Source organism: Sabethes cyaneus, chromosome 2 (genome assembly GCF_943734655.1).
Source record: "Sabethes cyaneus chromosome 2, idSabCyanKW18_F2, whole genome shotgun sequence".
In the NCBI taxonomy this organism is placed as follows: domain Eukaryota; kingdom Metazoa; phylum Arthropoda; class Insecta; order Diptera; family Culicidae; genus Sabethes; species Sabethes cyaneus.
In genome coordinates this window covers 114,154,138-114,170,296 of record NC_071354.1, presented here as the reverse complement: position 1 = coordinate 114,170,296, position 16,159 = coordinate 114,154,138, and the positions used below count along the sequence as shown (strand labels likewise).

Sequence of the window (16,159 nt, the reverse complement as noted above, 5' to 3'; positions counted from 1 at the left end):
CTATGGAAGCATGTTGATACACGGAAGAAGGGAAGGGAAGGTTGATATTAGTTGCCATACTTACTGCCATAAATGGACTCTGACGACCTTGTCCTTAACGCCCAGCGTTGCGTTTTCGCAACGTAGCGTTGCGGAACACAGGGTGAAAATTAAAAATACATGTCAGCGGCTTTTTAGTTGACCTAAAAGAAGAGAATTTTCCTGAAAGTTTCAACTTTCTAACCCTGCTGGGAAAAGTGTGGGGCTTAATGGGTTAAGAATAAAATCATGCTTATATGAAGATATATGTTGTTCTCCGTTGACCACAATGAAGTTTATTGGGCCAGCAGTATTTATTAAAAACCTTCGGATTAAAAAAAACATGGTCTTTCGATGCTAAATGTTTGTTTAGATTATCAAACTGTAATTGCGTTATGTTAAGAGGAAGAAATACAAAACTATTTTTTGCTTTTATAACGGATACTTTTTATTTCCAAACTTTTGTTGAACATCAGACATGATAATTACAGATATCTGGAGTTATTCATCAGGGATTCACCAAAATATCAAACTAACGCTTTTTTTGTTTCTGTTTGTGATTAATAATGGATTACAACACTACAAAAAAATTTCACTGTTTTATTTGAAAAATATGAGATACAGCAATCTTATAAAAAAAATAAACAAAAGCTAAAAAGAATTATTACAAAAATGTTCATAGCATAATTCGATTTTTTTTTAACAATTAAAATGTAAGTAATTAGTTGTCACGTGTTTATTATCATGTATATTATTAAATTATTGAAGCCTAATTTGCTTACAACGGCTAAGTCAAATTTTTTGATATACTGATGATGACATAGTCCAACTTAATAGAATCTCCAAAAACGAGAAATCAAAAATTGATAAATGAAACAAATCTCGTTTCCTCATTATTGTAACTATTTTCGAAATGATATGGTATTATCCCAGCAAACATTTTCATATGCATATCAGAGTAACAAATGAGTTATATGTACCTATATATACCCTGAACTAGCATATGCGTACTAATTTGGAGGCCATATACGTACTACAAAATATACGATAATAATTCAACTTCATAAGTCTTTGTATGCGATAAGATCCGACTCAAGGCGATTAGTTTTCTAATGCTATACAATTCTGTACTGGAAATCGCAGGTCAATCACTTGCTATAGTCAAATACGACAGAATATAAACCTGTGTGCACTTTATTAGGCTATTATATTCACGATCCTGAATTTATTAAAAGTCAATAACGATAAGTTTCGTACATTGATATACGAGTTGATGTTTGCTGGGATTCCAATTGTTAAAGTTGAAAATCAGTCGATAAAATTTGTTAAATTAACTAAAAGTAAATGTTGATAGCTTTAACGGTCACTTGATTAATATTCAACAATATCGGTAATATAATATAATTAAATAGATAAAATTTTCGGTATTGTAAAAGTATTGTTTATTGTAGGGTCAGGGTCAGGTGAGGCAAAGCGTGTTACTTGACCTTAAGGCCCAGACACAATGCATACGGATTTTACCTCGTTGCGGCAATTTGACAGAATACCCATGGAAAAACTGTCAAATTTTCGCAACGTAGTAAAATCTGTATGCATTGTATTTGGGCCTTTAGAGCGGTCGCGCTAAAAAAAAGTTACCTAAGCGGTCGCGCCGTGTACTGAGTACACGGCGAATAATACTACCTATATCTCAGCACTGGCACGAGATAGAAGGTTGCGGTTTTCGACAAAGTTATTTATCTAATTAAGACGCATCTGAAAACGAATAAAGAATAAACTGATTCGCTAGATGGCGCAAATGATGAACAAATTAAATTATTCTAGAATCTCGGTACTAATATCTTCAATATTTCGGGACTGTTAAGAAATAGAGGTTGCTGTCTTTGGCAAAGTTGTTTATTTAGACGAGTTACATCTGGCTACGGACAATAAAATTTGAAACTTATACGATGGATGGTGCTTATAACGAGCATATTGATTTTTTAGGAATATCTTAGGGTCGAGACAAGATAGAATGTTACTGTGTTCTACAAAGTTATTTATTCGAACAAAACGCATTTGGTAATGCACCATAAAGTTCGAAACTGTTTCACTAGGTGGCGTACGTGGTCCAATTTTATGATGATGATGATGATGATATCACATGACCATGATAAGATAGAAGGTTCCTGGTTTTGACAAAGTTGTGTGTCTAGACAAGACGAATTTGAAAATGATCGATTAAATTCAGGGCTGCCCCGTTAGATGTTGTAGTTAGTAAAATCATATTTCTTATAGCGATTCATGTTGACAAACTGAATAATGCACACACTTTAGAGACAATATACTTCGGGATTCACTCACTTACAAATACATGATGCTTATTTAACATTATGTGCATACCCAACTAGCACACTTACGATAATTTTAGTTACATCAACTTATTAATGACTCAAATTAGTATGTAAGAGTCAGGTATACAGGTTTATAACAAGTATGTTACTAGGGAAGTTTGCTATGGTAGGGTATGTTGCTGCTTCGTCGTAATTGCCTATTCCCGTCCTATCCAACACAAATTATTAAAAATATCAGCATTTTTATGACACACAATGCAAAACTAGTTATTCCCTAATAATTTAGTTTGTTGTCTATCATACGCGATAAATCAAAGTGAGTTGAGATCTATTTAAATGCTTTTTATCATTAAAGAAGTCCTACCAGCCAAGTTTCCTACGTTTTTTCGAGCGACGAAGAAGAAAATGTCGACTAATGGTGTTAATTTCTTTCATTCATAAATGAAAATAACTCATGCAAGGCATTGTCGTTATCCGATAGCCTGGAAAACTTGCCTGACCTGCAGAAATTTTGCAGAATAACATGTGTCATGCCGTCGTACACAAATACATGCGCATTAGCTTCGTAAACATTGTTGTGATTTTTAGTTCGGACGATGAAAAATGTTGATGGACGGATTTAAAACGGCACAACGAATTTAAGAAATAACGTCAGTTGCGTAATTTTAATAATATGCTTTAATAATCGCTTTTCAGTGATTTCAAAGGTAACGGATCGGAAGGTAAGTGTGTTTTATTAAAATCAGCACAAGAAATTTTGGAGTATTCATTAAATCCATCCAACAAATGATGAAAATTATAATGGCTCTACTTACTACGACGGGAATTAGAAATAAACGCTATGTTGAGGTAATGCTTTCAGCATTAGAATGAATGTTTTATCACAAGAATAGTTAACTTAAGGCGCCCAGACTTAATCATAAAACAATGCGAAACGAACATTTGTTCGTTTTATTTCCTGTTATGATCATGAGAATAAAAATATGCATTAGATTCATAACGATCCTATAATATTCTTAGTATGGTAACTTATACATACAGGAAATAACAGACACGCAAGGAGTAGTATTCGATCCTAATGAAAAAAGCAAGCTGTATACAAATGAGTATCAAGAGAGTGCACGGCAGTCGTGTTAGTCGCGTTAGCAAAACATATACCTAGTTTTGCTTTTGTCATCACGTTGCCATTAAGCCTGATAAATCTGGATTTTAGCCTTTTTTTATTATTTATGATTTTTTTATGGCATGCTAGACAGACAAATAAAGCTCAAAATCTTCCAGATATTTGGTAATATCTCATTTTTTGCTAGATTTCTGTTTCTCCGTCCTGCAAAAGGGTCATCACTCCTAATTGCAGACAACATTTTGTATCTGCGTTGAACAAAACTGGCAGGACGTCTCACGAAAAAGTCCTTTCCATCGGTCAAATTGATCGCCAGATTTTTGCCAGACATTTAGCCAGTGTTAGCTTCGAGGTACGATGCTAGTTTAACAAGCCAATCGTCGTATGTTCGAATCTCGGCTAGGCGGTGCTGCTAGATATGGTCAGTAGGATTGTTGCACTAGCCCCGTAGCTGTCCCGTACTCTACCAACCGGTTGTGAAGTTTGTCGATAAAGAAGAGTCAAGTCATAGAAAGTTGTTTAACGGGAAACTAGCAGTCATTAACTTTTCGTCGGAGAACCCAATTTCGGAAGCAACTTTTGGATCCAAAAGCGGGTTTTTGTTTATAGAAATGTATACACTGCTTTCTTCTTGCCAACCTGAAGTCGATAACGACTAATTACACCTTAAGCCCAAGGCTTTGCTTTTATTCGTGTTTGCCAGATTTTCGAGACCTGTTGGCGACCCTGGAAAGAATAGGGACTCAAACACTCTCTAAAATGTTTTTGAACAATGTGATGGAAACGCGGCATAGTCTTCCAGGAAACTATTTCTGGTAATCTTCTGGTTGGACGATGTAGAAGCTCGGTAAACCTGAACGAAATTGCTTCGTCAAAAGAATCTTGATCAGTCTCTCTACGCTCTTCTTCTCATCTTTTGATAAAAGTTGCAGCAATACGTATCAATTGCTTCTATCAGGCAACCAATTTCTATCTAACTGTTGATTGGCTGGAATTGACAACACAATCAATGGTGAAAAGGACAATAAGAATGCGTTATCTAACGTGTTTTGACTACACAAACCACTTTGTAGTAAATAGCAGTGTTCTATGTCATCATAATTCCGCAAAATTTGTTTTTCTCATTATCTCCACCATCTACCGACTTAGTTCCGAATTTCAGTATTCATCATTGGAAGTATCCTGACCTGATGAACAACTTTGTCGAAAACATCAACCTCATATCTCGTCATGGCTCGAAGAGATATCGCCAAATGAATCAAATTTCAGCATATGCGCCATCTAGCGGATTAGTTCCAATCTTCAGTGTCCGTCCGTTTTTCGTAAACGCGTTCACTCAGTACACAAGCGCGCCCGCTCTAGGGTTGAACTCATACTGTGCTGGATTGGAAAATGTCAATATTTTAACGGTAATGTGCTATATGCATAATATCGTAGGATTTTTTTCCAAAAAATCGTGGTAATACTGAACACTGGAATATGTTTCATCTAGTTTTAATGGATTTTGAAAAACTTTTTTTCTGGCAGTATACAAATAACTATGCAAAAAATATCAAGTTCTCAAAGAGAGGACCCGGGGCAAGATAAGCACATTTCACAGCTGCAGTTTCGCAGCTTTTGTTTAAAAACTTCCACAAACTACTAAGTGCTGCCGAAACGAATTAATGTTTTAGCTTTGAACATAAAATATCATGCGCTTGTTGGAAAAATTCCATGAAATAAATTATCGTTCTGACAGCCTTGATTTCTTATAACATTTTTCATCAGAAATATATAACAGATGCTTATTTATAAATTAGAACCATTTTGCGATTAAAACATGCAAGGGGCCGTTCACTAATTACGTAAGGGAAAATAAGGAGCGGAGGGTTCCGCAAAATCTTATCTTATCAACAGCCCGACTTGTTCCAGCGCTATCTGATGTCAAAAACAACCATCAGTTTATGCTATTATTCCAGTTTATACAACGAAATATTGCAATTGCCTATCCCAATCCCGCAACGCATTCACAAAATGCCTTCTGACACGTATTATTTTTCGGTTGCCAAAGATCTTGCAAGCCGCGTGTTCGTTGGCACCAGCTAATAGGAAGAAAGCTAAAGTCAAAGAAAAGGAAAAGGGAGCTAAAGTCAACGTGAAAAGCCATCTGGATGCTATATTGCAATCAACGTCGCTTCACGCTATTCGTGTGAAGAAAAGCGGCTGTCTTTAGGCACTATGTTTGAAACCCTATCGTCGAACGGTAAGTGGCCAAATCGGGTTAAAGGCAAAAGTTTCAACAATGGTGAAGAACTAAAATCGAATCGTTTAAGTCGATTAAACCCAGTGACATAACATTAGGTTGTGTAGCGTAGAAATTGCCATTGCCGCAAAAAACGAAAAGCCGGCGGCGGCAGCGACTTAAATCGTTAAAGAACTACCCCCTTGACATCCGGTACGCACACCACTGCGCATAACGCAAAACGTCGAAGAAAGGACGCCAAAAAATGAATCGTGGTTGGCCATATTGAAATAAAAACTTGCAACGTGTTTGGGCGTGAAAAATGAAAAGGAGGAACTTCTGCTTACCGGACAGACGCGATAGTCAGGATTTGCCTGTGCGGTCCCGCTCTTTCGGCTCATCTTTCGTGCGTTAATCACCGGATTGTGCGAATTGGCTGCGTCGATCGGTTGTCAACGTCGAACGGTTGACTAATCATCGCGGTGTAATCGAAGTGCGAAAAACAGCCGTTTGTGTTTGTAAAGCTATTCCATTCAGTTTTCCTTTGTCGTTTGGCTCCGGTTACCGTTGGGTATTATTGACATACAAAAGTTCGCATTTGGATGAATTAGTGTTCGCTGATACCAGCTAGTAGGAAGGAGAATTACCTGCTTGGCCAAGTAATACGTTGCGATCGATAAGGAAAAAGAAGCTAAAGTCAACGTGAAAAGCCATGTTGCCATGGTGCTATATTGCAATAAACGTCGCTTCACATGCGGAAAAGCGGCTGTCTTTAGGGACTTGGTTTGAGACCTTATCATTGGCGGAACTAGGGGGGGGGCTAAGCTCTCCCTAGAAAATGGACCTGAACGAGCAAATAAAATGGTTGAAAAAAAATGTCGGGGGCTTTAGCCCCCCATAGGAATGAGCGCTAGTTTCGCTAATCGACCTTATCGTCGAAAGATACGTCATAAGATCGGGTTAAAGGCAAAAGTTTCAAAAAATGTTAACAAATGGTAAATTGTACATGTACAGATATATATAGCCATGTAAAAAGAAACACATAGTACCTGCTAAAATTTGTTTTAAAACTTTTCATCGTTCATATTTAGCATCCAGCAAACACAGCCACTACACTATGTAGAACCGACTGCCTCATATCTCTACCGTGGAGTAGAGTGACTTGTATATATACAGCGTGGCGACATGTCATCCTATATGTATGCAATGCGTATTTTCTTTCTCTTTTCTACACACTCGTTTTATAGGTCGTCTGCTCGATTGGGGTGAGACTAGCAGTTAACTGGAATGACAGTTTTGATAGTATCGCCACTCTAAACATAGGTCACTTTACCGTGGATATGTTAACCGCTAGATAAATATACATTTCGCCAGATATGATACTGCACGCTAGTTCACTGCTGTCAAAAAACGTTGTTTTTGCTATCAGTCGTCTTAATTTCTATATGATAATCATCTTGATGTCTCGCGATCAATTTCACCCGAAAATTACAATTTAGCTGTTCCTAAAATAAAACAATTTATATAAAAGTATCATGTACACTGTTGTGTGTAGCACTACAGTATTTCTTTTAAAATTGGACCATCTTCTTGAATATGTTTCTATCCAAAGATATTTAAAAGTACTCGATAAAGTGATCAATTCCATCCAAATTTACGGCAAATAATCTATACGATAGTCTTTCCAAGAGATCAAGCAAATTGTAGAAAAATAGTAACAAAGCAATGAAGCTAATGTGTTGATAGTATCTCCTGGGCGAGGCGAAATGAGATTAGATGAGGGGAAGGGTCACTGAAGGAACACTTATAAGTCCGTTGTTCGCCTTTTTTTTAAACTGGAAGATCCCCGGATTGAACCAAGCTATAATGGGTGCCAATTATAGCTGGATTCGAACGCAACTTTTCTCTAAAGTCATGTAATTCGCAGATATTGTGTGAATGTGAACTACAGTTTGAACCCCAGCGAAAGGTAAAAAAATCTCTTTTCTAACTTTCTAACTAATCTAATTTTTATATTAAGCGTGCGACACTTACTTAGATGCCACCATCACTGGCGGAACAAAGTTATTTTTGACGTAGGACTACGTCTTACGGCAAGTTTTGAGAAAGGGTGTCATTCCAAAAAATCGAAAAATGCGAGCGTAACGAAAAATGAAAGGTTTTGAGCGCTAATAGCTCAGCGGTTTTCCGATCGATTTTCAATATTCTTACACCAATCGATCGGAAAATCGGAGAATTGACCCAAATGAAGAAAAGTACGGGTTCTTGATGTTGAACTATTAAAAAATTGAAAATAATGAACCTATGTTTTACCAGAATTCTCGCTTCGTGATTGGTTGGAAGATTCTTTACGATGATCTAAACCTATACCAATTTGATATCTGTGCTTGGGAAGTAAGCCAAAACAAGTGCCAGTTTCCTCATTTCAACAAGTTAACACCGCGGTTCAACCTAGACCATTTTGATGTCCTTGCTTGGGAAGTACACCAGAGAGAGTAACAAAGCCCCCTCGTACCAACAAATTTCTTACGAACGCGATTAAACCTAGTCCAATTTGATGTCTGTGTTAGGAAAGTGTGCCAGAAAAAATGACACAAGTTCATTATCCCAACAGATCGCAAATTCTTTACTGCGAGACGATTAAGTGTTCGGTTATAATACGACTCTGTATGAATACGCATGCTTGCCGTTCCATTAGAAGTGTAGTGAAAAGATATGCTGTTGATAAAATAGGATTGAATCGGTAAAATTCCTTCAACGTGGGGAACCATGGGTAATAAAAACAATCTTTAATTTCAGTAAGGTAGCAGAAAACCATAGTTTGTGTTCTTAATTTTGTTAAATTGTTTTCAAATGCACAATCTTTTGAGAATTGAACGTATGCAATGTTACTACTTTGATAAATGTTACATACAACGCATGTAGCATGTATATATGTTGCATATAGCATATATACATGAAGAATCGAATGATTACAAGCATGAATACATGCTACTATCACTACAAAGACACTTACGTAGTTCTGCGTCACCTATATATGCGGTCGTGTCTTGTACACAACCCCTCTGATTTTTTTATTTTTTAGACTCATACTGTGCCGTTGCCCTCAACTCCCGACCGAGAAGATCTAACTGATTTTACTAATGGGACGACGAGACTGTACAGGCACTTACTACTTGCAAAGCATTGTATGTGACGTTGTTCGCAAGCGTTAGAATGTTACCCGCGATCCTCAGTGTGGATTTTCGGGACAGGCTCTGTTCCTCTGCAATAGATCAACCTCATATACAGTTTCGGCGTCCGCTTAGAAAAACCAGTTGACACAATCTTCGGGCTGGTATATTTTATAATAGTTGCTTTTGGAATGGTCGATTATTTTTCCGGTATTTCCAGGCTGAAGCATAATACAGTAACGTTACCACAAATAATATGTGTAGTGCTGTGTTTCGCGTCTATAATGACATCAATATAATTATAGCAGCAAAATAAAAAAAATTTTGTTGGTGGCAATATAGTTGCCGCTGCCTTATAAAGGATTAAAGGTTATTCTTTAGGTAGATAAACATTGGTGCATCCGCCATGGCTGACATACTTAGAACGGTGCCGTCTACTTGATCTTGACTCGTCGTATTAGAACCTTTTAAAAGTGGAAGAGCTATTCTATTTCGATGAGTAATCGCATAACTTTGTGCAGAAGATAAAATCCGCCAATTTTTTGTAGCTATTAGACTTCATGTAGACATTAGTCAGATGAGATGAGAGTTCGAAAACAGACACTGAGGAAGCAAGTCGTAGGCGAAATTAGTCAGATGAATAAATAAATAAATAAATATCAACATTAATATTTTTTTGAAACGATGGTTCTACAATTGATGGAGGGACGGTAAGGGAAAGAAATGGAAATTTTAAGAATGGAGGGGAAAGAGTGGAAAGGAAGAGGGGGGGGGGGTAATTGGTAGCTACGCTTAACCAGTTGTCGTTGTGACTCCTACCTTTTGTCCAATGCTGGAAGGTGCATGGGTCGAACCAAGTTATAATCAGAGATTATAACCGGATTTGAACCCACAATCTATCAGGTAGGTAGGTAGGAGTTACAACGACAACAGCTACGCTTAGCTACCGATTACCCCCCCCCTCCTTTCCTTTCCACTCTTTTCTCTCCATTCCCAAAATTTCCATTACTTTCCCTTACCGTCCCTCCATCAATTGTAGAACCATCGTTTCAAAAAAAAAATATTAGTATTAATGTCTGACCACATTTCAAGGTCAAAGACTAAAAACACGAGTTTGGTCAATAAATACCAAAAGACATTGTTGCATGCCTAATATAAACATTATAGATTCCTTTTCCACCAGTTTGCTGGGGTAAAAGGATACACAATATGTCTAACTACGAACCTATAAGTGTTGCCTCAATGACGCTCTCCAATCTAATTTTCCGTTCTTTCCTCTTCACAATTCTGCAATTTATAAGTCTTCATTTAAAATCAAGACAAAAACATGAAATTTATCTATATAAAAAAATTCAAATTGTAACTAGTTTTTCAATTTGACGCATTTCATACGTAACTGTGTCATATTTTAATTAGATAGGTATTAGAATGAAAAATATTTCAATTTTCCTCTATAACATAGGACATAGAGAGCTGCACTAACACACTTTGCCCCATTCTACCCTATTATTGTTTTATTTTTGTATGTTCTACTAAGCTTATGGGAATTTCCAATTTTTTTAAATATTTTTTTTTTTTGTTGGTTGACATATTTGTTTGCATATAATAAACTAACGATCCGAAATGTGAACGATGTGAAATTTTAAATCTACGGAAGTTTTGCAATCATTAAACGTACAATTTAGAAAGCGATTGATGTATACGTGCAAAAAGAAATGTACATTCCAGTATCACCTAAAATACCGCTGAGATGAGAGCGATAAAAGCAACCTGTTATTAGATATTGTCTAAAACAAGTTTATCAGTAACAAACCTTACCTATGAAAACATTAATCATTTTTTTCAAACAAAACCAAGTGGGTTCATCTTGTATGTACTCGTTAAACTCAAGTAAACTCAACTCAATTTAGTTTGATGGTGAATAGTTTACTTTTGCCGCTTAATTTGCTCTAATTTCTGTGCCAACAATTCTCGTCGTTGCAAAGGTATGTTGCTCACAATACTGGAACTGCCGCTATTGCTTCCACCACTTCCGCTGCTGCCTATTCCAGTATTTGGAATCAAACCAGAACCCAAACCTCCAATGGCTTCTTTCCGGAGTAAATTGACTTTTGGTTGAATCTGGTTGTGGTTTAGATTTTCATCAGTAGTTTTATTATCTTCATATTGACTGCTGACCGCACAGTTTGGTTGATTAGGTTGATGATTGGATTTTGTCTACGAGTTAAAAAAATTAAGTAAAATAGTTAATATTTAAACGAACTTTGGTGAGAGCCGGAATTCAATATTCAATTCAATTCACTTCAATAAAGCTGAGCTTTTCATTCAAGTTATGATAACACTAAACCTACCGGCAATTCATGTATACCTGTTCATAATATTAGAGGGTAAAATGGTTTTTGAACTCATGCAATTGTTGCAAATACACATTTGGTACCTATAATATCTCGTTTAGTTCAATATCTCGTTTAGTTCAAAGTTAAAACGGTTGATGGATGATCGAAGTAAACCGCGAGCGCGAATGGACGCAATAAATTTTACCTCCTAAATGCTTCGGTATGATTGAAAACAATACTTTAGGAGTTAGGTATAAAGTGTATATGCATGTCGAGCGTTCAACACCGATGCTGTCTGGTCAAATGATGACGAACTAGAGTTCGAGAGAGTTCTTTCGGTGTTCTTAAAAGATGCGCGCAGCATGTCCCTGAAGTCAAAACCATCTCTGAATCATGTACTTTATTTAATCGGTCGCTTATAAAATAATACGGTGTTACATGGAAAAAATACTTTTCAAATGACCTAGTGTACGTTGTTAGTCACACCTAATACACCATAAAAATACATTTTAAAACTTCCTAACACCACCAAAATTATGAGTTATTGCAGAAAACGGTTTTGCCTTTCTACAATATAAATATACTAGCTGTGAGCCCGATCTTACTCGGGGAGCTTTTGTCTCACAGCCACTTGTACATCAGTTATTGTAACCGAAATGCTATAATACAAAAATACAACGCTTGTTCCTCTTGCGGACGTTCCTCCCCATTTGTCAGCTCCTTCTCTTTTGTCTACCCGGCCACCTGCACATCTGTTTTCTTTACAGAAATCCCTGTAAAACCCTATAAAGAAAGAAAACCAAGGCCATTTTTCCTATTTCCTCTTTCTGATTTTAACAATGGCCACCCCACCCTAGGAAATGAATAGTTTTTTTATTGTACTTTTCTAAACACAGCTTTTTATTTATTTATTAGCTTATTATTACATGCTATCCTAATAAAAAAAAAGGTGGAAGGTGCAACAGTGTGTCTTCCATGGATACAACAAACCTGTCACTCCTTTCATCTCACTTCAAGACAAAACTTGTTTGTAAACAATGTTTTTATTGTCACCACCAGGAGCAAGTATGCACAAATTATTGGCTGAGTCCACTCTGGAGCATGCCACATAAAGTTTACCATGAGAAATACATGGTGTTCTCAGATGAACTCCCCGCTGTTTGAATAATTACCCCTGTAACTCAAACAGAGTCGGTCAACAACAATTAGCACTAATGATCGAAGACTTTTTATACAGGTCACTTTGATTTGGTAATAATTACACTTGTCAAATCTACAGCTGCGAGCATTGCAGTTTAGTGTTTCATATTCTGATTTTTTCTATTGTACGGATAAATTGTTACATTCATATGGGCGTTACTCCCCCCTTCTCGTCAGCAACCTTCGGTCATCAGCTCCTTCTTTTGTCGTACCGTCACTTATGGGAGACACGTCCAAACATTTCGGTCTACCTGTTGTCATCCCCTTCAGTTCTGATCCCCTTATGTCAAGGAACATGTGTGCCAAGTTTGATGAAGAACGGTCAAGGCAATTCGGAATCTAAGGGCTCCCTCCCCCTCCTTTGTCAACCACCAGTACCGATTCTCTTATATCAAGGAACATGTGTGCCAAGTTTGGTGGAGATCGCTCAAGGCATTCTGGAGTTATGGTGGAACAAGCAAACATACAAACATACAAACATACTCACGCTCACTTTTATCTGTATAATTTAAAAAAATAGTATAAACGTGTAGCAATCACTCGGAAAACCGGAAATGGAGAAAAGATCCTGCGGGCCGAACGTCATAAACCAATCGAGTTTCGAAAACTGAGCATTTTCTCTGTGTGTGCATGTGTGTGTGTGTATGTGTGTGTGTATGTGTGTGTGTATGTGTGTGTGTATGTGTGTGTGTGTGTGTGTGTGTGTGTGTGTGTGTGTGTGCGTGTGTGTGTGTGTGTGTGTGTGTGTGTGTGTGTGTGTGTGTGTGTGTGTGTGTGTGTGTGTGTGTGTGTGTGTGTGTGTGTGTGTGTGTGTGTGTGTGTGTGTTACGCTTTTAGTTCAAAAGTTATAGTTGGATTTCGAATTTGGCAACAAATGCGTATCGCCTATGTTGCCAAAATCGATATGAAATTTGATATGAAAAAATTGAATGTAAGTGCGTTAGAAATTGACAAAATGTTATTAATCAACGATTGCAACCTTTTTATGTTTACAAAATCCGCCAAGAGCTATCCGTGCGGCGCAAGTAAGTTTTTGGCGATCTGCGGTAAGACGTAGTCCTACGGCAATAAAAATATTTTTGTTCGAAATCGCAAACTTTTTTTCATGAGCACACTTAGGGCAATATATTTTTGCCATTTAAAGTATGTATGCGGAAACTGACTGATATTTAAGCATATTTTTGGAAGTAAAATATTTTGTGTTGCCAAAAACGGATACTTTTGTTGCCAAAATCGAGGCATGCCAAAACCGAACCATGCCAAAATCGAGCCATGCCAAATTCGAAATCCCACTGTATATAAAATTATATATTCTCGTTTTAATTGGCTGTCAGTCCATAGATAGTAGAACAGATTTTGTAATCTTTCCAACGTTTCAACTGTGTATTCCAGCCTTCTTCTGTTTTGAGAATCTTGGCAATTCGAGGCGACAGGTCGGCGATTTGTGGGAAGGTTCTGTAGATCGGTTCAGCTGGTAAATCTGTGGATGGGTTCCTCTCCGACGGTTGTATGGGCTTCGATGTCGTGTGCGATGTGGGGTTGCTCGATGCTGGGGTGTTTAATCCCGGAAAAACAACACAGAATCAAACCAGATGCCACATAGTTAATACCGACCAGAATCATATCCACAAAATGAAAACACAAAACCAAAATAACCGCCTAACGTCATTTTGCATTGCCGCAGTCAAAGAAACCAACGAAAATCCAAGCATCCGTGTTATACCAGCAGACAAGGGAAACCGTACTGTGATAATGGACGTCGATGATTACCGGAGCAAGATGACTGAACTGCTATCAGATACAAATACTTATGAACAAATATCCAGAGATCCAACAAGCAAATACCAAACCATGAACAACAGATTCGCACAACGCCTGCTATACCTACAGCTGATCGACCACCGAACGTATTATAGTTTGAAAACGAACACAGCTACATGCCCTCGAAACTACGGCCAGCCCAAAGCACATAAACCAAACCTGCCGCTTCACCCAGTCATACCAAATATTACCGCTCCATCTTACAACCTCTCAAAATTCATAAGCCGTATACTACAATAGTCCGTAAACAGTCCACATAACGTCAAAGACTCCTTCGCTTTCTGCCAGTTCATCAGCTCAGTTACACTACCACAACAATACATAATGATGTCTCTCGATGTGGTTTCTCTGTTTACCAACATCCCGTACAAGCTGGTCACGAAGGAAATCATAGATAACTGGCAACAGATTAGAACAAACACTACCATCTGCTTGGATCTCTTCCTAGAGATGGTCACTTTTTGCATGGCATGCAGCTATTTTCAGTTCGACAATAAACACTACCAACAAGTTAGGGGTACTGCAATGGGAAATCCGCTCTCCCCTATTCTAGCAGAAATAGTCATGGATACGCTAATCGAGAACATAATCAGGACGATTGACCCACCCATAGCAATAATAAAAAATACGTGGATGATTTATTTCTAGCAGTTCAACACGACAAAGTAACAGAAGTACTAAAGGCATTCCAATGCTGCAGTTCACCAGTGAAGAAGAAAACGACCATAGATTACCATACCTAGACATGCTACTAATTCGCCAAAATAACCAAACTATACGCACCCAATGGTACGCAAAACCCATTGCCTCAAGAAGACTTATGAATTATCACTCGTTTCACCCCCTCAACCAAAAAATGAACACCGCTTTCAATATCATTACACGCGTCGATAGATTGTCCACAGCACATATCAAAGCCGAGAAATACTCCATCATACGAACACACCTGCAACGCAACGACTATCCTTCCAAACTGATTAACAGATTTTGCACTCGATATACAAATCAAAACAATACACTCACCGTAGGACAGCCACCAGCAACCAGTTAACTAACCGATCACCAAGCAAACAACCCAGCTTCGAGCAACCCCACATCGCACACGACATCGAAGCCCATACAACCGTCAGAGAGGAACCCATTCACAGATCTACTAGCTGAACCGATCTACAGATCCATCCCACACATCGCCGACCTGTCGCCTCGGATTGTCAAGATTCTCAAAAGAGAATTTGACAACGTAAAGCTAGCATACACCACTACCAACAATGTAAGAGCCTTTCTCCCTCCAGTAAAGGAAATCATCCCACCGCTACAACAACACAACGTAATATACAGCACTAAGTGTCAGAGTTGTGATTCAGTGTATATTGGTATGACCACTAACCACTTAAAAACGAGACTCTCTGGACATCAAACCATTGTCAATCAGCTGGAAAAACTGTTGCACGACGGCCTCTCAGTAAACGACCACCAGATTATTTCTCTCAGAGAAAAAACAGCTCTAATAGCCCACTGCATAGATCACAATCATCGATTCGATCTGACCAACACCAAAATTATCGATCGCAGCTTCAAAAAATCCACACTACCGATATTGGAAATGTGCCACATTTCAAACACTAGCAATTCTATCAACAAACGAATTGACATATTATGGTTGTTTATGAGTGGCATTACCATTATATTAGATTTATAATAAAAATGATATGTTTTCGTAATTACCGGCTGTATAAGAGGTTTTTCGAAAATCCAGCTTAGTTGCCTATAACTAGAACTTACATACTTACATTATCCATCTAGCTCCCCCCATCTACTAACAACAATTCCTTTCCCGAAATACTTGTGAAAATGCAGAGGATTCCCTGGTTTTTAGTAGCAACAAGTATTGGACTAACATTTCTTCCCATCCCACTAGGACCCGCATTCGGACG

At 37.8% G+C, this 16,159-nt stretch overlaps 1 protein-coding gene across 1 annotated transcript in view; it reads right to left on the bottom strand.

The window, feature by feature from the left end:
* Window positions 1–1,018: 1,018 nt before the first annotated feature.
* The window catches only part of LOC128734832 (protein mini spindles), a 234,428-nt gene continuing 219,287 nt past the window's right edge, over window positions 1,019–16,159 (bottom strand). Inside the window, exon 15 of the mRNA XM_053829197.1 lies at window positions 1,019–11,085. Within this exon, the coding sequence (XP_053685172.1) occupies window positions 10,795–11,085 (291 nt within the window). The 3' untranslated portion in view covers window positions 1,019–10,794. The remainder of the gene's footprint in view (window positions 11,086–16,159) is intronic.